At 39.5% G+C, this 26,457-nt stretch overlaps 1 protein-coding gene across 1 annotated transcript; it reads right to left on the reverse strand.

The window, feature by feature from the left end:
- Positions 1-951: 951 nt before the first annotated feature.
- AMD1 (adenosylmethionine decarboxylase 1) lies at positions 952-24,988 on the reverse strand. Its single transcript, XM_024115539.3, has 10 exons — positions 24,723-24,988; positions 9,570-9,656; positions 8,450-8,576; positions 6,620-6,688; positions 6,437-6,470; positions 5,369-5,411; positions 5,125-5,269; positions 4,920-5,012; positions 4,684-4,839; positions 952-4,263 (listed from the first exon to the last, which is right to left on the reverse strand). The coding sequence occupies exons 1-10, from the start codon at positions 24,830-24,832 to the stop codon at positions 4,123-4,125; spliced, it is 1,005 nt and encodes a 334-aa protein (XP_023971307.1). The 5' UTR covers positions 24,833-24,988; the 3' UTR covers positions 952-4,122.
- Between the last annotated feature and the right edge of the window lie 1,469 nt (positions 24,989-26,457).

Raw genomic sequence — 26,457 nt, forward strand, 5'->3', positions numbered from 1 at the left:
AAAAATTTGAGATGGATCATAGATGTAAAAGCCAAAAATTATAAAGCTTCTACAAGAAAACAACACCATCACAATGTGGAGGAAGGCAGATTTATCCACAGAAAAGATCCATTAAAAAAGTTGATAAATTAAGACTGTTGAAATTAAGAACTTCTCATCAAAACACTATTAGAAAAATGAAGACAGACTAGAAGATATCTGCAAAATACTAGACCAAAAAATTGTATCCAAAATATATAAAAGTCCTGTATCTCATTAATAAAAAGCCAACCTAATTTTAAAATATACAAAACTTATTTTCATTCAAAGAATATAGTAATGGCTAATTGACAGAGCATGTTCATTAGAGAAATGTAGATTAATACAAGATACTATTACATACTCAGAAGCCACAATGCTTATATGCAAATGTTCATAGCAGCTTTATTCATACTTTCCCAAAACTGGAAACAAAATGTTCATTAACAGGAGAATAGCTAAACAAATTGTGGTACATTCATACAATGGAATACTACTCAGCAATAAAAAGAAATACATGGTTCAACCTCTCAAAACTTTATACTAATGAAAGCATTAAGTGATTCAATTTAGTTTCAGAGCTGGGGCAGGGAGGGAAACCCTAGTCTATGGTGAAAAAATATGGATAGTAGTTAAAACTACCAACTAAAGTAGGGGTAGTGCTTTGTTGCTTAGGTAGGGGTATAAGGGAACCTTCCTTTGTCCTGATATGGCTGTGGGCTAAAAGTATCCATTTTCAAAATTGTAGTTAAGATTTGTATATTTCAGCTTTTTATAAATCTTACCTAATAAGAGGTGTGCATAGCGGACAGATGAATGTACCAAAGCAGATCTGACGACTATCGAAGCTAGGGTATGAAGGTTCAAGGTACAATTTTTTAAAATATACATCCAATTAAGATGTTTAATTACAAATCTCGACCTATTTTTATGGGCTTCCTAGCTCACATATCCAACAGCATATTGGACATCTCTTGACACTGCCAATGGTTTTCTTCCAGTCTTAGTCACATAACAGATCTCTATGACCCTGCCTCAATTTCATTCTAGGTTTCTGGTTTCAACAACTCAGGAAAATGCTAGATTGCAAGAAGTAGTCTGAAGAGGGTTCAGTTTGGGTAAGAATTGACACGTCATCTTGTAAAGGACTAATAAAGTAGACCCTAAGGAGCAAACCTAAGTGGGAAGAAACTAGAAAAGTAAAACAAACTGATGGTGATCAACAGTGGACATGCTTGCAGTGAACTCAGAAAGTCTCTGAAGGTAGGAATGGGTGGATAGAATCCAAAAGACCAATACTTCTTCCATTATGACAAAAAGGGTAGATGAGAATGTCAAGTTTGAAGGTGGGTAGCCAAGAAATGGTGAGTTATCTGGTTAGGACAATAAAAGCCTCTTATCTTTCATAGTGTGATATCACATTTACTATATTTTTCAGATTATGTCCCTGAATCTGATTAACACCAAGTGTCTGCCATACTCAGTTACCTGTTCATGTAAAAGAATCTGGTGCTGTAGGTATTGCACACATATGTAACAACCTGCTTTTCTACGATCAACCCTTTTTAACTCAGATGATGAGATACATACCTGCATGGCACAATGATCAAAAGCTTATAACTCTGTTCTAGTTAATAGAAATAACCATGAGTTAAACTCTGCCCCCACCCCACCATCAAGAGCCTATTTCATAATAAATGTTAGACTATTCCACCTTCAAACTTTTCACTTTTCTAGCTCCAAACTCTAGCATTATTATTCTTACTACTTACACCCTTTCTACTCTTTGATATCCTGGTATATAGCCCAGATGATTTTCTTTGAGCTTCAGGTATGAAGCCACTAACAAAAAAATGTTTAAATCTGTTCTCCCAGGAGCTTAGAGATCTTATCTTTATGACAACTCCCATAAATCTTAAAAAATGATCATTAAATATTTACTCTAATTGTAAAAACTTTAGATGTCTAGTATTTGGTCAGGTATACTATTTAAAACAATACATCAACAGAAAACTTTCTGAATGTCACTAGATAATGAATTAAGCAAACCTTTATTGAAGCTTAAATTGTGGTACAGAAATACATTTCAACTGATTTAAGTCCAACACCATGAAGAGAGAAATTATGGCACCAAAATTTTCCCTCCTCTATCACACACACTAGGATTAATTTAGATTACTATTTCAATCTATAGTTTTTATTTTTCTAGGCTTTGTTCCATACAAATTTGTACAGTTTCTCAACATTAAATAGAAATCTTAAATCTATTGGGCTGGGGTGGGGGACGGGCGATCAGACCTCAAGCCAATAAATGTTCATCAGATCTACTGGGACACTGTTCAAGAACAAAATCCACTTTGAGCATTGGTCCTCATAATAGCACCAAAACATTAGGTACTGTGCACTCATTACAGAATCGGACTGATCCATTGATTGAAAGCTTCTTCAATGAAGCTCTGAATCAACAACATGTTTAAAAGTCAAAAGTGTTCCAACCACTTGATTTCAAACCAAGTAGAAATTTATGTTTAGAAACACTAAAAAAAAGTGTTTCATTTATAAATACGGAAGGAACAAAAACATCACTGCATCAATCCAGAAAGAATCAAAAATTGTTTGAGGACAAGAAGAAATACAAAATTGAGTCAACTTTGCTCTTTTCTCAGCTGCTTAAATAAATGTCCATATTAGCAAATACAGCTAAAAGATGCCAACTCTTTTAAGCCTGTACTTCTAGTCATTTCCCATTGACCATTTTGGAATTTTGTATGTTACGTTTTATGGATAGCACTCTGCTTCACTGTGTAGTATGTCTGAATAACCTGAACAGTTCTCATTCATCACTTGATGTTACTCCATGGTGAAAGAAATACCAGTAAGAGGAACCGTCAGAACACTATCACATGCATCACAAAGTCACAGAACGTTTTAAGTCACAAAGATGGCAAAGACATCGATTCTGCTTTGAACGAAAGTTTATGGCATATCATTAATAGAAATTAGTGGAAATGGCTATGAAAGTAAAAGTTGAGGTGAATCATCTGAGCTGACTTGACTTGTTGAATCCAACACAACCTTTATCTTAAATCTCCTTGCTAACAAATTTAGTGATAATTTTTTTATACTACTACTTAGCAAGTTAATAAAGACATGGTACCCATGAGAAGCTAATCTCATTTAATGGGGGGGCACAGAATGGCATACAGTTTCCATACAGTTCTGCTAACATTCCCTAGTATCAATCTACACCTTCTTCGCTAATCAACACCAGCTTATTCCAAAATAGCTCATGGTAACGAAAAATGCCAAACTCCCTTGACCTTAAAAGAAAATTAAGCCCAGGGTCCACCCCGCCCCCCGTTCCCCCTCTGGGGTATAAGGTTAGTGTAAACCCACAGTGTAACAGTGTATTGCTTTATGGAGGGGGTGTGGTTGGGAGGGAGACACCATGGTGAGGAATGAATCAATTAAAGTCACACGAGTATAGGAAGCAGTGAGATAGTAATACACAAAATGGATAACTGCAGTCATTTTCGTAGAGGACTCGACTCGTGGAAGAAGAACTTTGATTGGTGCTGCAAAAACATCTGTATGAAGTAGAAATTGGTTTCAATAACATTAGTAGAGAATATGTTCTAGAAAGTGGAGGTAACTGGATGCAAAATCCTGGTAGCAATTTAACAGAACAGTCCCAGATGGCTAGGCTGAGGCCAACACCTAATGAGGACGAAAGCCTTGTCTGTGGGGAATTTTGGATGATACCTGGAGAAATATTACACTGTGCATAAACCAAATTGAGTTGTCTTCACAAGTGTTGTAAAGTTTCATATAGTAAAAGGTTTTTTCTACATGCACTTCAATTTCACAGCAAGGGTGGCATAGGATGCCTAAACACAGAAGAGAGCATTCATGCAAGATATCTAACTCCTTGATATAATAATGCATACAATTCAAAATGATTACACTATCATTACATCTAGGGCTTTCTGCAACTACAAGGTGGTGGTTATGGAAAGCATGGCCCTTGGTATCAATATCTAAAAAGCAGCCACCACCTTCTTCTATGTGTGTTCTCTTTTTGCGTTTTTTCTTCATTTTTCTTAATCAACTCTGCTGTTGTTGCTGCTTCTTAGCAAAACTGGTAAAAACAAAATTGTAATCATTGAACATAGCGCTCTGGCAATCAAGACGTTTAAAACCTTCAATCTTCTGGGGCGAAGAAAGCACTGTGCGACATTTAGAACTCTGGGGAAAAAAATTAAATTAACCATGAGTGCTTCCAATCTGCAGAAGTATTTTCAAACAAAGCAGTCATGCAATAAATATTTAAGACTACTATTTTAGTTAAACTGTGGCACTGAAATATTTTAGCTGACTTCTTAGGGGCGGGATGAAGTGGGACACCTTATGTCCCCCGGCACCCCCGGCCAAGGTCTATCAACAGGGAAAATAGGACAAGAGGAGCCCATGAACTGGGTTAGATATAAAAACAAGGACCAACAGAAGTCTAATGAAACACATAAAGCTTCTCATCTACCAAACACCTCAATTAGTAATACCTCTGAATATCTGACTGATTATGTGCCGTCTCAGAATACATTTTATGACATGCCTCACTATCTTTATTTTCTGTAAGATTTTATTGTCGATAATAAAATACATTACCTGATTTACAAACAGGGTGGTCACAAATTTTCCTGGCTTGAAGACTTCCACAACTTTCCTGATCAGGTCATCATAGGAGGTCTGACTTAAGTTTGTTTCAAAGCTAACATAAGAAAATTCTGGTTCTGGAGTGATGTGAATAGTCCAATAAGTTCCCTTCGAGAAATAGTTTTGTGTTAATAATGGAAAGGGCACACTTAAATATTTCAATTATTAAGCAAGATATTCTTACTTACATCCGATTTCATTCCATTCATTGAATACCCACAAGGATTGAACAGTGTGGCATCAATGACAGAACCTGGTATCAGGTCACGAATTCCACTCTCCTGGAAAAAAGCCCAAAGACTGAATTAAAAACAAATCTGAAAAATAAATGGAGAATGAGTTAAAATATTTAGTCACCAAGCAGAATACAGAATTATTATTGAAAATGCTTACACGAGTGACATCCTTTGCAGTAACACCATCTTTCATGTAGAACTGGTCCATAACTGCTGGGTCAAGCTCACTCATCAGAATTTCCAGGGTTTGATCTGGCTGATTGATTACCCGACTCTCTGGGAAATCCAAAGTATACAAGTACCTATATAAAAGTACAAAATAGTTTCTAAAAATGACAACTGGAAGTTTAAAGTAAATCTTATGTAGAACAAAAACTTCCATCAAATTGGGTCCAACATACCAACAATCAGAATTCATGCGTCCCATACAATATGCTGCTCCATCTGTTGAAGGAGGAGAACGTAAAATAAATTTAACAGATCCATTCGATAGCAAGTAGGCAGGATCCCCTTCACCTTTTAAGAAAAAACTTTACTGGCTGTCATTTAGAGATGCACGTCAGCTAGTGAGTCAGTCTAAATGGTTCTGAGAAAACTATGGTTTACTCTCCCCTAAAACTCCATTAGGAAATGGAATTTGGTCACCCATTTATCTACTCTCTCAATTAAAAACAAGTTATTTTATGTAATACGTCCTCCTGTCCATAGTGTTTCAAAGTCTCATTAAACACAGTAAATTAATAGTTGGTAGATATTTAAACTAAATTATACTCGGCACTCTTATTTATATAACTAGTACAATTTCATATTAGTAGATGAGATAAGAACAGATAGATAAGAACAGATAGAAATCTGATTTTCTTTTAAAATTATCCCTGTGAACAACTTTGTGCCATGTTACTAAAATCATCCAGGTTTTCAGCCTCCTTTAGGATATGAGGGTGTTAGATTAGATAAACTTTACTTCCCTGTCCTTGAAGCTCTCAAAAAGGAAGGTCTAGAAATAAAAGCTTAGCAAATGGATGGAAAAAATCTTGCCAATTTAGTTGAAGTGACACTATGCTCTCACTAAGTTGACCATTTTTAAGCTAGGTCAATTCCTATATTGAATGCTCGACAGAGTTTCTTAACATGGACCAGTGCCTTAGCATGGGTTTATGAGGTGACTGGGCATTTTTCTGGATGAAGGGATTACAGCCTTCATAACCACTAAGTTAGATATAAATGAGAGCAACTGGCTAGATGAAGACAAGCTCTCCCTCTGGCAGGTGATCAATTCCTTGATTTTTCCCCCATCATTTCAACAACACTTACACAACATACTCCAAAAATTATAATCAGCTACATTGATATATTTATCTTAACTATATAATGTGCTGCATTTGATACACAGATGTGTACACACATATATTTGAGAGAATATATCTTCTAACTTTAAGAAAGCAGAATTCAATTCTATTTAAACTTACTTGGGAAAATTGCATTAAGAAACTCTATTTCTTCCTGGAAATTCCGGTGTGGGTACCCTTGGTGAGAATGCTTCATGAAATTCTTACCAGAATAAAAGAAGTTTTGAATTGAGTCACACCCACTGTAATCCCTAGCAAGTTTCAACAGGGGAATCAGTGTTTTCAGCAAGTGGGTGGTACCACCTGGAAATTCCGGTGTGGGTACCCTTGGTGAGAAGGCTTCATGAAATTCTTACGAGAATAAAAGAAGCTCTATAAAAAGACAGACAGATAAATTCATACACTGAATTCTATCACCTTTTCTAAACCAATCAACTATTTTCTACATATACATATCAAAATCAAAACTATCTCCACAAATATTTTCCCCAATGACACCTAACATAGTGTTTTTCCTTTAATATACTTAATAGATGTGTAGTACCTTGCTGGCCGACAAACAAAAGCAAAGGCCACTGTGTCAAAGAGCAAGGTTTCAGACCAATACCCGTGGGTTAGTGTTATACAGAGCAAGTTTGTTTTTCAGCTGTGAATAGAGTCTTAATAGAACATTAACCATGTAGATTGTGTCACTGAATTTCTAGAAACTAAAAAATGCCCAACTACTAATGATGGGTCATAACTATAGAGACAAGGTACAATATTTATTTCTAGAGCAGAAGTTTCTTTTTCTTTCTTTGTTTTTTTTTCTGCGCCATATTACGTGGCATGTGGGATCATAGTTCCCTGACCAGGGAATTGAACCTGGAACCTTGGCAGTGCGAGCACAGAGTCCTAACCACTTGATGGCCAGGGAATTCCCTAGAGCAGTTTTCTTTTTTAAAAAAAATTAATTTATTTTGTTTTATTTAGTTTTTTGGTTGTGTTGGGTCTTCGCTGCTGTGCCTGGGCTTTCTCCAGTTGCAGCAAGTGGGGGCTACTCTTCATTGCGGTGCGCGGGCTTCTCATTGCGGTGGCTTTTCTTATTGCGGAGCACAGGCTCTAGGCACTCGGGCTTCAGTAGCTGCAGCACGTGGGCTCACTAGTCGTAGCTCACGGGCTCTAGAGTGCAGGCCCAGTAGTTGTGGCGCACGGGCTTAGTTGCTCCATGGCATGTGGGATCCTCCTGGACCAGGGCTTGAACCTGTGTCCCCTGCATTGGCAGGTGGATTCTTAACCACTGTGCCACCAGGGAGTCCCTAATCTGAGCTTTATAACAGGCATGTAAGCAAAAATTTTGTGGCAGAACATGTGTATGTTTAGTTTCAAAAGAGTCAGTGATCTAAAAATTAAGAACATATTGCTAAATTCATATCTTCTTAAAAGGGTCAATAATTAACAAAAACTGTTTTTAGGTCCTAATGACAGCTATCCTTTGCCATAGTTAAGTAAATTATTAAAACTCAACATTTGCTTATCAGAACAATTATACCCTAATTTTTTTTTTTTTTTTTTTTTTTGCGGTATGCGGGCCTTTCACTGTTGTGGCCTCTCCCGTTGCGGAGCACAAGCTCTGGACGTGCAGGCTCAGCGGCCATGGCTCACGGGCCCAGCCGCTCCACGGCATGTGGGATCTTCCCAGACCAGGGCACGAACCCGTATCACCTGCATCGGCAGGCGGACTCTCAACCACTGCGCCACCAGGGAAGCCCCTAAGTATAAATTCTGATAGTATTCAAGAATTAACTGACTATTGCTCTTTAACATAATCAATTATTTATTATGAAGACTGGATGATTTTTCTTGCTTTTCTTTTTCTTAGTTGCTCTACCATTCATAGTAATAATATTAAGGAATTAACTACTGAAAGTGTCTGGTTTTCTTTTCTCCCATTTGAGTTTTATCCCAACTCATTCTCTGGTTCCTCCATACTTTTTGCTCTTCATGAGCAACAGGCACTCTTTCTCCCCATGTTGTGAATGTCCTTACCCATTAAAACTGAACAAGTATACAAATTTATTTACCAGGCACATTACTGAACCCTAACGTTTATGCCCCACCCCCCAAAAGGATAAACGTTTTTTGATTACTTACTTGAATTGAGTCAAACCCACTGTAATCCCTAGCAAGTTTCAACAGGGGAACCAGTGCTTTCAGCAAGAGGGTGGTACCACATGTCTTCAAAATGAAACGTCTCTTGGAGACAAACATGCTACTCTCACTGCAGTTAAAAAAAAGTCACAATATTATAACAATGTTTATGTACTACTGAGATGCTTAATCTATTATTGCACTGTCATTTACAATGTAAATTTTTGGCTAATAATTTTAAATGTTAAGATCTCAAGGAGGCAAATAATGTACTGTAGTATTCTTCCTCTATTATATAAAAATCAGTGTAAGGTTCTAGGACCCCACAGAAACAGAACTTAAATTAGGTATAAAGCATATTAGCTCATTACACAAACTCTTTTAGTAGTCAACTTTCCTCCTCACCTAACCTAACCTAACCTAACCTAGGACACTAAATTCATACTTTACCTCATCTTGAACTGCCCACTCTCGTGTATTTCTGTAACCATCTCATTACCTTTCATTAGATAATAAGCTCTATGAGGAAAGGAATGTTTGTTTTTACTCACCATTATATCCCTAGGGCCTGGCACATAATAATCATTTGATAAACATCTGTATATGCCAAGCACAAGCTTCGGAAAAAGCAGGAAACATGTTCAATACAATAGCCCCAAGGCCCGTTATAATATTATTATAAGAATTCAATGTAGTATCTTTGTACCTATAAAAAGATTGCATGGCTTTCTTCTCTTACATACAGCAATCCTATTTGTATGATGAAGCTAATTTTCACTTTGCCTGAAGTTCTAAGAGAGAGGCATATACTAAAAAGGAAGACCTGTATCAGGGACTGTGGGCAAAGGAACAGTGCCATTCTACCCTCCCCTCCTTCACAGACATTTCCTGCTAACCTCAAGGAGGTAGTAAAGATGGCAACCATCTTGAAGAGCTATTAGGTAAGACTTCAAAAACCTACTGCCTAGGGACATCGGAAGTAAACATTTTATTTTACATCATATTTTAAAAATTAAGATGAAAACAATTATAGAACTAAGATCCAGAAAAATGATTTGCTATTCCATGTAAAGTATGATTCAGACTGAAATTGGCTAGCCAACGCTTGTTTTACAGGACTTACCTGAGTACATAAGCTTCCTGCTTGTCAGTTTTTGTCACACTTATGATTGAACATTGCACATCCTTCAAAAGTATGTCCCACTCGGATCTATTATTTAACCAAAAAGAGGATGATTAATTCGTAACAGTACTCTCATAAAAATTACAAAGGTCTCAAAGGTTTCCGATGATTTAAGATCACATTTTATATTTGTTGTCACATTCTTGTTCCAGCTTCTCTTATGAATACCAACATTTAGTTCTGTTTCAAAATAATCTATATTGACATACCCACCAAATAAGATGGATACATTTTGCTATAGTATGTGAAAAACAAAAAAGCAAACCAAAACCCAGGAAATTATACTATGTGTTTGCAATTTATTAAGAAAAAGACAAACTGGGGGGGGGACGGACACACAAATGGACAAAATAATGTAAATAGGCCATGTACAGAGGAAATACCAAAGGCCAATAAACCAAGGGAAAACATTACCTTTCACTAAGTGATTAAAGAAATACAAGTTAAAATGAGATACTTTTTTCCCCTATCAAATTCTGATTTTTGCGGGGGGCGGGTGGTGGTGGTGTTGCACTGCACAGCATGTGGGATCTTAGTTCTCCGACCAGGGATCAAACCTGCACCCCCTGCATTGGAAGTGCAGATTCTTAACCACTGGACCCCCAGGGAAGTCCTTCAAATTCTGATTTTTAACCTTACTATATGAATTACAATTTAAAAAGCATCATTTCCTTCACCAATTAGATTGGCAAAGAGATTTAAAAGTTTGACAGCAAAAGTAAGCTGGTACTCTCACACAGTTTTGATACTACTTTCTGCTATCAAACTGGCAGCTAATCACAATGCCCAGTGCTGTTTAAAGGTCTAGAAGCATTGTCAAAAAAAACCAAAAAAATGCCTTTGGCTGACAATTCAATAGTACAAGCATACCCATAAGATCTTGGGAATACTGTTACACTCTATCTAATAGGATGACAAAATGCCCATTTCAACAAAGTTGAAATGCAGTAGGCAGTAGACAGCAAAAAGGAAGTCATGGGCTAGTCTTAATCTACCCGATTGAGACCTAAGGTAGTACTTCCTCTTCAGTGTGCCCACTATAAACAGAAAGTTATCATAAAATATTCCCACAGGACAGCTTAAAATGACCAGATTAAAGGCTAGAAATATGTTTTAAGCCTCTTAACATTTGGCAACTCATTCTTGTATACCCAAGAAAATGGCATATTAAAGTTTTCTTTTCCAGTTAAGACCTTGTGAGAGAAATCCTCAACAGCACAGCCAGCACAGAAATAGGTATGCTTATTTTTTTGTATTAAAGGCAAACATAATACCAATCAATTCTGCTAGAATTTTGTGCCTGTTTCATCATTTTTCTAAAAGAAAATATTATTGGCCCAATGGGCTATTGGATGACCAGTCACAAGGCAGTAGTAATTCCTCCCACTGATAGATTAAATTGAACATTACTCAGACCCATCTGAAAACTTAAATGATTAGCCTTGCTAATGATTAATTATAAAGCCTATTTGCCCATAACTTTATCAAGCAACTTTTTTTTTACGAAGCAACTTTTAAAAAGAGCTAACAATTACTCTTTCTAAAAGGTGCTAATGATGGTTTATATAAAGAAGAAAATACATATTAGACTTGACCATGTTTTTGCAGTTTGTTTCAAATTTTAAAAATGGTTCAATTTGTTGTTTAGGGAAGGAAAAAGAGTTGTAATTAAGACCCAGTTCTGAGTTAACACAAATTTATAGATTGTCTTAGGTACGGAAGTAGTAGCTTTCAGTTTCATATTTCTAAGATTCAAAGGTCACTAAATGTGCAAACAACATTCCAGAACCCACAGTATTTCAATTCCACAAAGAATATGCCTTCATGCAAAAAAGAATAACCAGAACTAAAGGAAAACATGAGGCTCTTATTGAAGCTATTGCTTTTCTGCTTTGTGACATTTCTTACAATTACCCCTGGGGGCTTGGTTTAATAAAACCTACCTCACATGACTAAGAAGAATAAATTACATAATGCATACAAAATTTACGTACTAGATAATAAGAATTCAAATACTGAATATGAAGGTAAATAATAAAAATACCCACTATAAACATTAGAAGCATTAAGTAAAATTCTGGAGCACAGGGGTCTCTTTAGAGATCTAATTCAGATCTTCCAATAATGCTACTGGCTAATGTCATTACCTACTGACCTCCCACTAGAATTAAGCACTCCTGCAAATATTCTCTCCTATCCACGGGACATAACATAAATAGTGAATAGAACTGAGAAGGGGTGATTAAAGTTAACTACCCTCCGCCAGTTTTATTCAGATATAGTTGACATACAGCACTGTGTACGTTTCAGGTGCCCATCATCATAGTGATTTCACTTATACTGCAAAATGACTACTGCAATGTTAGCTTTCATCACCTCACATACATACAATTTTTTAAAAAAGCATTAAAAGAAAAAAATTTTTTTCGGTGTGATGAGAACTCAGAGTTTATTCTCAACATTTTCTTCACATATCATACAGCAGTGTTAACTATAGGATGTTAAGACTTTTAAACGTGTTCTGTGGCTGAGCTACATATAGTATAACAAGAACTTTTCCTCTCTTGTATAGCTTTTTTTCCTGGACTTAGAAGCTGTCTTGCTTTTTCATTTGCTTCTGTTTTCTACACGCTTATCCAAATTTATCCTCAGATGTTCCCGCAAATGTCTCCTCTTTCAACGTTTCTTTTAAGTGGTTCTTGGCCAAGAATAGGGTGCTAAGCCTTAGCTAGCCAGAAGTTCTATGCTTGTTTAGTGGACCTCTCTCTATCTAGGCTGTTTCACTGGGGAACTCCGTGTTTTTTTGTTGTTGTTCTTTCCTGGGTAGGTCAGATTACCCAAATATTCGGTTCTCTTGCCTGGAGCATATTAAGATTTCTGGTAGGTAAAAGAGCTGATAAAGGGCTAGGGATCTCACACTCAGTATAAACTTTTTATTCTGTTTTCAGTGTAGTGACTCTACTCCTCAACTGTACCTGCTTCCCTTACTTCAGAAAGATCCTGTTTTACTCTCTTCTAAGAGTAAACAATTATCTAGTCTTCAGATCTCCTGGGATCCCCCCTTCTCATCTGACACATTATATGATAAAGACACAATGAGGGACTTCTCTGGTGGCACAGTGGTTAAGAATCTGCCTGCCAACGCAGGGGACAAGGGTTTGAGCCCTGGTCCGGGAAGATGCCACATGCCGCAGAGCAACTAAGCCTGTGCGCCACTACTGAAGCCCTCGTGCCTAGAGCCTGTGCTCTGCAACAAGAGAAGCCACCGCAATGAGAAGCCCATGCACTGCAATGAAGAGTAGCCCCGCGACTCGCTGCAATTAGAGAAAGCCCGCGGGCAGCAACAAAGACCCAACGCAGCCACACACACACACACAAAAGACACAATGAGAAGAATAATTAAAGCAAATAAAGTGTACATTGACAGATATATATATGACTAATTCACCCAAATATAGCCACCTGAGAGTGAACAAGAACCTTATAATTATGCTGAGACAACAGGTGCAAACTTTGAGTGTTCTGGATACTGCTGAATGGATTTCACTCTACCTAGAACCTCTGTCCCCACCTCCCTTCTTCCAGCTCAAGCCACCCCACTACCCCCACCAGATCAAATCTGCCATTAAAATGTTTTACAACTCAGAAGGCTTACCTAAGTGCTTTAGTTGTGTGGCTATTTTGGTATTCATGTTAATCCCACCAGAATCATTCCACGTAGTTGGGGATTGAATGTTTTACTGTTTCCATCCTCAGTGCCTAGCCCAGTTCACAGCAGGCCCTAAAATATTTGTTGCATCTGGCAATAATTTTGATTAGATCTTATAAACTTGCTAAAAAATCAAAGAGCCTTAAATTTTGAGCTACAGATATATATTCCACTTGAAATGCTATCTTAACCTGCATAAATGAAGCTTAGTCATTTCACTGTCCAATATCTTAGCTGTTATAGAACCCATTCATTATAAGGAACCTAGACATGGACTATTTTCTCAATTATTTTTTCTGCATCACACGCCTGTTTCTGTGAATCTGACACAAAATGTTAAAATTTTTGGTTTGTCCCACCAGGATCTGTTCATTTTCAGTCTCAATCTTTTCTCTGTTGTTCACACTGAGCAATTCCTACTGATCTGTTTTCAAGTTCACTCACTCTTCTGTCATCTCCATTCTACTAAATAAAGCCCATTCAGTAAACTTTTTATTCCAGTAGTTATTTTTTAGTTCCATCTTTTATTTCTCTGCTAAGACTTCTAAGTGTTCTCCTTACTTCTTATAGAATGGTTATGATAGATGCTTTTAAATTTTGATCTACATCACCTAGAGGCTGGAGTCTATTGATTGTCTTCCTTTGAAAGAATTTCCTGGTCATTTTTTTGTATGTCGAGTAATTTATGATCACATCCTGGACATCACATTATATGATTTTACATCTCCTTTAAATCCTATGGAGCATGCTGATTTTAAAGAACTGTGTTAGGGGACTTCCTTGGTGGCGCAGTGGTTAAGAATCTGCCTGCCAGTGCAGGGGACATGGGTTTGATCCCTGGTCCGGGAACATCCCCCATGTCATGGAGCAACTAAGCCCGTGAACCACAACTACTGAGTCTGCATTCTAGAGCCTGCGAGCCACAACCACTGAAGCCCATGCGCCTAGAGTCCGTGCTCTGCAACAAGAGAAGCCACCAATGAGAAGCCCGTGTACCACAACGAGGACCCAACGCAGCCAAAAAAAAAAAAAAAAAAAAAAAATTGTGCTAGCAGACAGTTGAAATGGTTAAGTTCAGTCTTGTTCTTATCCAACTTCTATAGGTTATGTTACGATTTCAGAGTTATGAAACCCATTGATTGCTATGGAATTCTGAGCTGTCCTGCATATGTGCCACCCAGTGGCCAATCTGTCAGTTTTCAAAGACTTTGATACACTGTTTAGGGTCAGATCCACACATGAGCAGCTAAGGAGTGTTCATATAAATCATTAAGGGATCACCTTCTTCACCTCTTTCTCTCCATAATCTCCACAACAACTACTGGCTCAAGGGGGGCTGGGGGGGCTGGGGTGGTAGTGAAGATGGCCTGCTTTTTGGTCCTCTGGCTAGAAAGCCAAGGCTTTAGTTTTCCCACTCTGCAGCAGTCTGCTACAGGACTGCCTGAGCTGTGGCAGGAAAGAACAGAAAAAAAGCAAAGCAATATGAAAATAAAAAAGGGATTTTCCCCACTCTCTCTAACCCAAAGGGGCCCCCCTTCCCTTCCTTCTTTGCATTCCAGAAAAAGACCTCTCTCAGAGCTCAGTTTGTGTGCAGTTCCAGGTTTCTGGCAGCTTTTGAGACCACCCCAGGAGATACCAGGGAAAAAAAGAAACAAACTCACGGCTATTTCAGTGATATTTTGAGTCTTGGCTTCCTTCTCCAATTCACCTAACATTTACTTTTCAGAGTTCTCAGCTGCTCCATGCATTCTGTCCAGGATTTTTAGTTGCATTTAGTGAGAATAGAGTGTGCTTATTCCATCCTGATGGAACAAGAATGTTCTTGCACTCATTCATCACTGTTAATAAATTCTACAACCAAACTCTTCCTCACCTAATAGAAACCTTCAAGTAGGATTTTTCAAAGTCACAGTATGAAAGGAATTACTTTAAAACATCCTAAGCCAAACACAGTTGAACAGTCTATCAACCAAGTGATTATAAAAACACAATCTTAGGAGAACTGTTGGCTCAAAAAAATAATAAATCAAAGGGCAGGAAGGATGCAACAGAAATACAGCTGAGAATTTGAGCAAATTATTAATATCACATTTCTGAGGGGAAAATAAGCCTCCTTTTGTAAATAAAGCTTTTTTTGGATCCTAGCCACACCCAGATCATGATAAATATCCCAAATAGTATGCTCTTTACAAATGACAGTACATGGATTCAATGATCTTAGTCACTATGCCAGAAAAGTAAAACATTAATGGCATGCCATATTTTATACTGTAAGCTTTCTTAAAGAGTCTGTGGTCTAATAAAAATAGAACAAACTAGGGTGTTAACACGGGAAAAGAGGCAATTAAAATGACAAGAGACTTCAATGTCATCTGATTCAATAACACTTGTAATGGCTGAGTACTTTTTTTTTTTTGGCCATACCACACGGTTTGTGGGATCTTAGTTCCCCGACCAGGGATTGAACTGGGCAACCGCAGTGAAAGCGTCTAGTCCCAACCACTGGACCGCTAGGGAATTCCCCTGGCTACACTCTTTAATGTAAAAATTTAAGAAGTAAACACCTCAGGTCAAATGACCTTTAACAAAAGTGCAAGACTAATTGGGAAAAGAGTCTCTTGAGCAAATGGTGTTGAGAAAACTGGATCTGCACACAAAAGAATGAAATTAGATACTTACCTTACACCATATAACTCAAAATGGATTTAAACACCTAAATTAACAGACTTCCCTGGTGGTCCAATGGCTAAGACTCCTCTCTCCCAATGCAGGGGGCCCGGGGGTTCGATCCCAGGTCAGGGAACTAGATCCCACATGCCACAACTAAGAGTTAGCATGCTGCTGCAACTAAAGATCCCACATACCGCAACGAAGATCCCCCGTGCCACAACTAAGACCCAGCACTGCCAAATAAATAAATAAATATATATATATGTTTAAAATGTTAAACACCTAAATTAAGACACAAAACACCTATAAGAAAACATAGGGAAAAACTTTATGACATTGGATTTGGCAAAGCTTTCTTGGATGTTACACAAAAAGCACAGGCAACAAAAGCAAAAATAGGCATATGGAACTACATAAAACTTAACTTTTATGTATCATAGGAAAACACTCAATAGAGTGAAAAGGCAGAATTGGAAAAATATTTGCAAATCATACATCTTAGATTAATATCCAGAATAAAGAATTCCAACAACAAAAACAAATAACCCAATTTAAAAGTAGGCAAAGACTTAAATAGACAATTCTCCAAAAACAAAGATATACAAATGGCCCACAAGCATGTAAAAAGATACTCAACACCACTATTCATAAGAGAAACGCCAATCACATTCTTGATACCACCTCACACCCATTAGGATGTCTGCTATTTAAAAGGAAAAATGAAAGAACAAGTGTTGGCAAGAATGTGGAGAAATTTTAACACTTATGCACTATTGGTGAAAATGTAAAATGGTGCAGCCATTATGGAAAACAGTATGGACATTCCTCAAAAATTTAAAAATAGAATTTGCCACACGATCCAGCAACTCTACTTCTGGGTATATATACAAATAATAAAAAAAAGGATCTGGAAGAGATACTTGCACACCCATATTCACTGTTACAATTGTCAAGAGAAGGAGGCAACCCAAATGTCCATCAAGGGATTAATGGATAAAGACAATATGGTATAATACATAAAATGGATTATGTGGCCTTAAAGGAAATCCTATCACATGCTTCAACATGGATGAATCTAAGAATTTTATGCTAAGTGAAATACGCCAGTCACAAAAGGATGAATACTGTAGGTTTCCACTTAAATGAGGTAATCAATACATTCATATGAAGTATCTAAAGTAGTCAAAATCATAAAGAAAGGTGATTGCTAAGGGCTGGGGGAAGAGGGGAGGGGAAATTAGTGTTTAATGGGTAGTTTGTTTTGCAGAATGAAAAGTGCTACACATCTGTTGCACAACAATGTAAACATACTGAATACTGCTTAATTGTACACTTAAACATTGTTAGACATTAAAAAAAATCAATTAAAAGAAGTAAATGATGGAGGGAACAGAATGCTGCAAGCAGGTGGAAGAAACCCTTCAGAGCAGAGTTTCGCTCTTATCACTTAGATTCTACCCTCAGATACTGCAGGTCAGATACTCTGCAGATGGTGCCTGGAAACCTGCATTTACTTAAAAGGCCTCCATGTGATTAGATTCCTCTAATGGATTTCTTCCTTTAAGCAAAAACCACTGGTTTCAGGACTATCAAGTAATTTACCCAAAAAGCCACCCAACTGAACTATTTGAAGCTTCCCTGAACTGTGACCTTAGCTAACAGCTTGACTTATCTGTTTCAGAGACTCTCCTTATCACATTACATTCAGGCCTCAACACCATACCCAAGGTAGTAGTACTAGTAATAATAGTCTGAGTCAAACCCATCCTAGAACATGAGATTATTCTTTAGCAACGTCTAGGCTGACCAGAATTTAATTCAGATTATCCAGAGAAATAAGCTTTTATCTTTTGTTCAAAGAAATCAAACCAGAATGCACTGTTAATTATAATCAGAGTACTAAGTTCTCCATCTCAAACTTTACCTAAAAATTAAATGAGTATAATTACTGCTACATTCGATTATTACTTTCAATGTGTACCTCTCAAAGAAAGGTGGTTTAAAGATAGCAGTTCAAACTTTTCTGAAACTGCTGTGAGGAGTGTAATAAGAAGCTTAATTCAATAAGAAGCTTTTCACTCCAAAACATTTATGTTAAAAGGTTTTTTGGCAATGGGTTGTAAATTCCTTAAATGTAAATTATTGATATTGCAATATGGTGCAGTCATTTAGTCAAGTAAGGCATGAGTTCTGGGAAAGTTAATGCTGAGGTGTAATTTACTATTTTTGCAACTGCCCCCAGTCCTTTACTGAAGATTTTATTTTAGCTTACAAATTTGAGTGAAGGAAAGAAAGAATAGCAGAACATGCCACTAGTCCTAAATGTCTCTTCCAATATTAAAATTATAGATGGTAGTTTTCATCTAACCTTCCCACAATTAGTAACACCTCTAACCTTCCCACAATTAGTAAAATATTTATTCTCTTCACCTCCATCCACTACAATTTCCCATGTGAACCTACCTCATTACTAAGAATATATAGCTCAGGTCTGAGATGAATTCTAAAGCAAAAAGGAAAGCCAGTTTTAGAGTCCTGAAAGATCAGATTAAACTATCTTTCCTCACCAAAATTTCTTATTTTCTAACATACTTCCTCCCCATAGCTGCCATTTCTTATAAAAAGGCTTTTGTTTGGTCCAGGATTTTAGTCTGGCAATTCTAAGACATTATGGAAACAGACATAAATGGTCTATTTCTATTCAACATCATTTGAAATCTGAAAAATTTAGTAGAGAAAACTGCAGGTTAAACCTAATATACTACTCCCTCTTTTTATATTTCAGCTTTAATTACTGTGTGAAATAAGTCAGTTTTAGAACACATCATCTGTTCCTTATTCATTTGGATGTCTGGACTACTGCTTTTCTCCAACATATTGTTAACCAGTATTATTTAACCCAAGCCATACCAGAAAAGATTTTTTCTTAAAAAAAAAAAAAAAAATCTATATAATGTGCCCCTTTTGTCTCCCTTGAGAAATTAGTAAAAAAAAAAAAAAGATTCTCAGTATTATGTCATTTGTTCAGATTACACTGAAGGTAAATGTTACAATTCTACTAAATGGCCTACAGGAGAGTGGGAAATGTTTAACAGAAAGTGGGTTCCAGGGAATTAACTCCCTGGCGGTCCAGTGTTTAGGACTATGCGCTCTCACTGCCAAGGGCACGGGTTCCATCCCTGGTTGGGGAACTAAGATCCCACAAGCCGTGCAGTGCTGCCACCCCACCCCCCAAAAAAGAGAGTGGATTCCAGCTTGACTTGGAGTTAAAGCTTGGAAAGATGGGCCGACTTTGCTTCATGTGCTTTCTATTCCCTCATACCATATTAAAAAATCAATTCCAGATGGATTGCAGATCTAAATATGAAAAGTAAAACAAAGTTTAGAGGGAAAAAATAACATCTTCGTTACCTCAGGATGAGCAAAGATATCTTAAATAGGATACAAAACCACTAACCATTAAAGGTGAAAACACTGATAAATGGGACTACATTAAAATTATGAACTTTTGTTTCTAAAGCTATCATTAATAAAATGAAAAAGGAAACCAGAGAGTATAAAATATTTGTAATACACATACTAGACAGATAATTCATCCATAATATATAAAGAACTCCTGCAAACTGAAAAATCATCCCAAAAGAAAAACAGGCTGACATGAACAAGCATTTCACAAAAGATAGCCAAATGGTGAATAAAGATATGAAAGGATGCTCAACTCTATTAGTCTGAAGGGAAATACATAGACCACTATATACCCACAATAATAACTAAAATTAAAAAGACAAGTGTTGGATGAAGATATGGAGCAACCAGCACCCTTATGCTGACTAATATGCACACCCTATGACTTAGCAATTCCATTCCTAGGTATGTGTATATTTAACAGGAAAGCATACATATTGCTCACTAAAAGACACTTACACTAGTGTTCATAGCCATATATTTGTATTAGCAAACTGGAAATCACTCAAATACCCGTATTAACAATAGATTTGATAAACTGTGGCATATGGACACAAAATACAACATTGAGAATGAACTAAAAAACCTCAAACATAATGCTGACCAAAGGAGGCATAATGCATACGAAATGACTCCATGTTATATATAAAATGGGGAAAACTAATCTATGGTGTGTTAGAAATCAGGATAGTGGTTCCCTCAGGTGGAGAGGGGAATAGGTTATAATTGGAAGGAGGTACAGGGGGATTTCTGGCTAGTTACATTCCTTAGATTTGAACGCTGGTTACATGAATGTGATCAATTTGTGAAAATCAGAGATGTACTTATGAGTATTTATTTATTTAGGCTGTGCCGGGTCTCAGTTGCGGCACTTGGCATCTTCGTTTCGGCGTGCGGGATCTTTTCGCTGCAGCATGAACTCAGTTGCGGCATGCATGCGGGATCTAGTTCCCCAACCAGGGACTGAACTTGGGCCCTCTGCATTGGGAGCATGGACTCTTACCCGGTGGACCACCAGAGAAGCCCATGATTCTCTTAACTTTTGTGTTATGCCTCAATAAAAAGCTCAAAAAAACCCAAAATATCTGTATTCAGAAGATATGCTGTTTTACTATTAGTCAGATTTTTCATATCATATTGTTTTATTTTGGCAGATTACCACTTTCTCCAGCTCTGCTGGAATATTTCCTTCAAAATAGCCCTATGGTTTTTTTTTTTCTCTTGGTTCATGTCTGTGGAATAATTTTCATGTCACAAATTCTTCAAACCCCACGCTGCTTCCAATTAAGTATTTTTTTGGATCCTTATACCTGATGATAGCAGAATCTTTTCTATAAAACTATTTCGGCAGCTTTTCAAATTCTCTAAATTCATATTCATCGTTGTTACTGTACAAAGAATTTGGGGACAAATAGTACTATAAATTTCAAATTCATTTGATCTTTTCATTTACATTAAATCTACAAGATTCTTGACATACACGTATACCTGTGAAACCATCACAAAACACTGACCGCATGCATCACCCCTAAAAGGTCCCTCATGCCTCTCCGTAATCCACCCTTCCCCCTTACCTCCATCCTCAGGCAACCACTGATCTGCCTGTCAGATTCTTATGAATTTTCTGGTTTTATAGACATGAAATCTTACAGTATAGTACTTCTTGTGAGGCTTATTATTTTTTCTCCAGCACAATTATTTGTTGCATGTATCAATAACAGTTCATTTTTTTAATTACTGAGTAGTATTCTATCATATGAATAATCATAATTTGTTTATCTATTTGCTTGTTAATAGAGACCTGTTTCCAGTTTGGGGGCTATTGAAAAATAAAGCTGTTACGAATACATTCATGTAAAAGTCTTTGTAATGGACACATTTCCTGTACACTTGGGCAGATACATGAGTGGACTAGACTGGTTGAATAATATGACAGATGTATTAACTTATTAAGAAACTGCCAAACCATTTTCCAAAGTGGATATATTGTTTTCCATTCCCATCATTCCCATCTGCAGTGCATGAAAATTCTGATTCCTTCACAGCTTGTCAGGGGTCTGATATCAAAATTATACAAACCCCAAAAGGAACTGTGATGTGTATTTCCTTTCTGTTAACTATTAGAATGTATGAAGAAGGTTGGAATTATTTCTTCCTTGAATGTTAGAACACTCCAGTATAACCATCTGGGCCTAGATTTATCTTCATGGGATGATTAATGATTAATTCAATTCATGCAATGGTTATAGGACTATTAAGATTTTCTGTTTCTTCTTGAATCAGTGTGGAAAAGTATTTTTCTAGGAATTTCCCCAAAATATCCTTGTTATCTTTTAATCGAGTGATGCCCTCTTAGAACATCTTAACCCTTTCCATAACCTTAAGTTTTATGTTTTATAAACAGTGTAGTTGTTAACTTTATTCCAGTCTGTTAGATAATGTCTTTTGACTATGACTTTTGTCTATTTGCATTTTGGCAGTATTACTGAGGTTGGAGATGTGAGGTAAGGACAAGGAAGGAATTTCTGGCTTCCAAACTTTTATATCATTAAAAAAAGAACAAAGCTACTGAAGACTGATTATTCCGTGGAAGAATTAAGGTTTAACTTCATTAAGCAATCCAAAACTCACCATCTCCTCTACTTGAATAAAAATACATCAACTTGGTAGAGCACCCTTTAATGTTAAGTATCTGATATACTTTCTCCTCCAGCCTGGTTTGCTTAAAGAAAGGAAAAGAAAAAAAGATTCTGTCCTTTAGGGCAAAGAATCAAATATAAAGATGTTAACACTGATGGTTACTATGTGTCAGTCAGTTTTAAAGTACTATATATGTATTAACCCACTTAATCCTCACAATTACCCTATGAGGTAGGTACCATTATTTTCTCCATTTTAGAGACATGGAAATATCAAACAGCTAGCTATTAGATGATATTTGAATTCAAATCTAGACATGCCATAGGTCATGTACGAACCATCTCATTATGCATTACTCTTCTGGATGACTGATAACTCTTCTGTGGTCTCTGGGGCCTGCACCCCACCTCCTTGGAGACCAGAAGCCAGTGATTTTCTCTGGCCAGGCCATTGATTTTAGGTGATGTATCAAGCACGTATTGTTCTTCAGGTACTTTTTTTTAAAACCTCCTAATAAATAACCTAACCAGTTGATCTCTGCCTGACAGGTCACTCACTGAAAAATGTTCCTCGAAGGTTACCAACGGACATCTCTGTTAAATCCAATAGACGTTTCAACAGCTGAAATGTGCTAAACTCTCACAACAGTGATCTAACAAATTTTAAGTGTCTACAAAACGTATGGCACTAAATCACGAATTCAACAAAACTGAACATCCCCTGTCCTTGAAGGTATAACTTTTGCCATCATTTTAAGATCCACACTGAAGCAGTAAAACAATTTCAGCTGATTAAAGTACAAAAGCGGTTCTCAAACATTTAAAGAAAGCAAGTTGCCCATTTATAAGCCTTTCTCCTCCTTGATTCAGGGAACTCTTAACCAAAAAAGCCCAAGCTTAAATTCTGGCATTTTTGCCCAAGAACTCGGGGAGGAAACACTCCCTTCCCTTTATTAAGAACGTGTGCTTACAAATAAAGCTTCAACACATTTAAAGAGCCAGAGCAGAAAATTTTGTTATTCATTTTCTAAGACTGTTCTTACTCATTAGTTCTTCCTGACAACATTTTCTAGATAATCCCATCACAATCGTTTTACCAAAGGCGTATTACCAACACCAGGGAGCTTTTCCCATCTGTGAAATGGAGGAAATACTAAGCTTCCCCATATTTTGTAACTCCTTCCTATAAACATAAAGTGCTTAGAGTAAAGGGCTATATTAAGACATTTTAAGTGTCGCACGAAGCTTGAAAAATGAAACCGGTCACACTTTAACACGATGCTCTTCTACAGGAGATTCCTTCAACATAGATCGCCTTAAAGTCCCGGCAGCACGTGTCCGCCTGGATTCCCTTCTCCAGTTGCTTTTTGTCAGAGAAGGCGGCGAGCGCAGCCAACATTCCTGAAACGCCCATTGGCCCACACCCCGGGGCCAGGCTCCCAGTCGGGCCAACGAGCTCATTGGTCGTCGCCTCTCAATGAAGCGGCCGCGCCGGCTCCGCCGCCGCCGCACGGCCACTCTAGCTGCACTTGTGCGCGGAGGAGCCTAGAAAGCCGAGGGGTGCTTAGCGAGCCCAGCCGCGGGGGGGAGCCGGCCCAGCCACCCCCGGGGTCGCCTGCGCCCTTGTCTGCGATTGGATCAAGGCCACTACAAGACCTCTCCTTTTCTGCGCGATCGCCCAGCTCTCTCGCGTGACTGCCCGGGGTGGGAGGCTGGGGCCCCAGATTCCTTTGCTGGATTAGGCATTAAAGGTATTATGTCCGAGCTCAGACGGGCCTCTAGCCCGTGAATATATGCAAGCCTCACTCTACCTCGCCGACTCGGTAACAGGTTACACAACCCAAGGTCAAGAGAGTCGGGAGCAAGCCTCGGTGGGCTCCCCGGGCCGCCCCGAAAAGGCTTTGGTGCAGAGCACGTTAGGGCGGCGGTGGGGCCCAGCCACTGCGACACAGCTGCTCCCGCCCAATCCCCGCCGCCCGGGCGCCACATGCTGCCAGCGCCGACCGCGGGCGGGAGGCCTGCTCGTCAGCCCCTCGGTCCGGCCCCGGGTGGGCCCCCTCCTCCCGCCGCACGCGGAGATAACGAGTCGGACTCCTGTCCCGCTCCCTCCCTCCTCCATTCCCGAGGCAGACACGCCCGAATTAGCGCCTGACTAAGCCCGCCGAGCCACACCTGCTGGGAGGGAGCCCGCGCGGCCCCCACCCCCGGGCACCTCACCCGGGGCCCCGAACCGCCAACTCCCGCGGAGGGGGAGGTAAGTTGGGAGGCGAGGGCCGCCAAACCCCCCCGAGCGGCGCCGCCCGCTGCCCCGCACGCCGCGCGGGGGACGTTACCTGAGCACGCGGCGGCGCCGGCCTTCTCCCCTCCCCCCGGGCAGCGCCCGGCCCTGCAACGGTGGCGGGAGAAGCCGGCTAGGGCCGCGCGTGGACCTGGCCGCTCCGGCCAGCGCCGGGGCCACCCTCCACGGCCACCCAAACGACCCCCGCCCGCGAACCTGCCCTCACCTGAAGGCTGCGGGAACCCAGCCCCCGCCCCCCAGCCTGGGGCTGGTGCCTCCCAGGCGGCGACAGCCCCCAGACCCGACTGTGGGCGAGAGCCCCGAGCACCCACCTTGGGATGGTGCGAAGATCCCCAGATCCTTGGTTTGCGTCGGGTTGCTGCCTGGAGAACCAAACCTCCAGCAGCTTCTCGGTCCCTTCGAAAAAATGTGCAGCTTCCATCACCGTGAGACTAGCGAACAACCAACAACCACAGAAAATCAACTAAATTAAATCTCTTCTCCCGCCGCTGCCGCCGCAGCTGCGGATTGTTCCAGCTGTGTTACTAAAGTTCAGGTTCCTTTTTTGCTATAATTTTATATTAACTTTTTTTTAAAAAGGGTTAGGGCTTCCCTGGTGGCACAGTGGTTGAGAGTCCACCTGCCAATGCAGGGCACACGGGTTCGTGCCCTGGTCCGGGACCGGCTTGTGTGTATAAGTTTGTCTGTGTTTTTTTTTTTTTTTTTGTGAGCGAAAGTTGAACGTGAGTCTGTTGGAAATAGAGGCAGATACAGCTCAGTCTCTTGTAGTCCGCTGTTTCCCCGTTAGAGAGAGTAGAGCGAGCGCTAGCTAATGTCGCCGGCCATACTGTGGGAGCGAGGCCGCTGCGTGAGCACCGAAATTATATACCCCGTCTACCCGAAAGGCCAGGAAGTGACGCAGCGTCCTGCCCCTGCGGCTCATTGCTCCAGCCTCCTGTCAATCACCAACCACCCAGTTGCGGCTGGCTGGCCGCCCGCCTGCGAGGAGCGCGGGGAGCTGGCTCCCTTGCTGCGGTGCGGGTTCGGGCTGGCAGCTGGGCGGGAGACGGCGGTCCGTTGTTCGGCTGAGGACTACAAACCTGGGATCGAATGCGGAGTGGGTGGGAGAGCGGGGACGGAGTGAGGAAAGGCTGTGTAGCGCTGCGTAAAACAACTGGTTATCGGGGAACATGGGTGGGTCCTCTGGAGGGTTGGCGGGGGCGGTGGCCACTGCTGGGCTGGCGTGGGGGTTTTGATCCTGTGCACTTCGTAGCGATTGTCGAGGTACTCGGCCATTCTCTCATGTAAGCTTCCCCAAGGCAAACGAAGCCAGGCATTAAAACTCAATATTGGTCCGTGACGCACATGTTGCCAAGGGTCGGATTAGAAGGCGCTTTAATTCTGCTCTCGCTTTAGCTGATGTGCGAATGAACGCAGTTCTCGACCGCTTTACACAATAGCCAGAAGCGTTGTCTCCCTATTCAAAAAGGGAGAAGCAACGTGGCGCCCAACCTCGAAGGGCTCCGGCTCTCCCTACCTCCCAGCATGTGGCTCGCCAAGCCTCCGAGTTGGCCCAGCGCAGTAGCTGCCGTGAAGCACTGGCAGCTCCGCGCTCAATTAGGTCAACTGGTGGGACTTTATTCTGCAAAACTATTTCTAGAACCTGATTTATTAAGTATAATTTGAAAGTGGGACATAAAGGGGTAGGGGGGAAAGGGGGGGTTTATTTGGGGATTGTATGAAATCATCTGTGAGACTTTTGAAAATTGTGAAGCACTATAGAATTTAAAGACTCCTTCATTCAATAAAAATGAACCAAAAATAAATATAATCTGAAATTGTTTGCAGGGAAATGAACGTAACAGGGATTCAGAGCTATCACTAGTCGTGATTTAGAGTCATGAATTTAATTTCAGTAATCAAGTAAACTAAAAGTTGTCGAGTCGTAGTCAAACAGTTTAACCTGAGGTGGCAAAACTGTGGTAACAATGTTGTGACTTTTACTCAGAAATATGGGAGAAAAAACCCAACCTGACGTAAAAATCAGCACTGTCACAAGACAAAAGA

The sequence above is a fragment of the Physeter macrocephalus genome, chromosome 10, assembly GCF_002837175.3.
Source record: "Physeter macrocephalus isolate SW-GA chromosome 10, ASM283717v5, whole genome shotgun sequence".
In the NCBI taxonomy this organism is placed as follows: domain Eukaryota; kingdom Metazoa; phylum Chordata; class Mammalia; order Artiodactyla; family Physeteridae; genus Physeter; species Physeter macrocephalus.

Bases quoted from the DNA above. Each gene is read 5' to 3' on its own strand.
- AMD1 (XM_024115539.3), bottom strand. From the start codon at position 24,832: ATGGAAGCTGCACATTTTTTCGAAGGGACCGAGAAGCTGCTGGAGGTT. The intron at 6,471-6,619 runs GTGGTACCACCC...CGGAATTTCCAG, and splicing joins ACCCACACCGGAATTTCCAG to GAAGAAATAGAGTTTCTTAA. The intron at 4,264-4,683 runs GTAATGTATTTT...TTTTTTCCCCAG, and splicing joins CCACCCTGTTTGTAAATCAG to AGTTCTAAATGTCGCACAGT.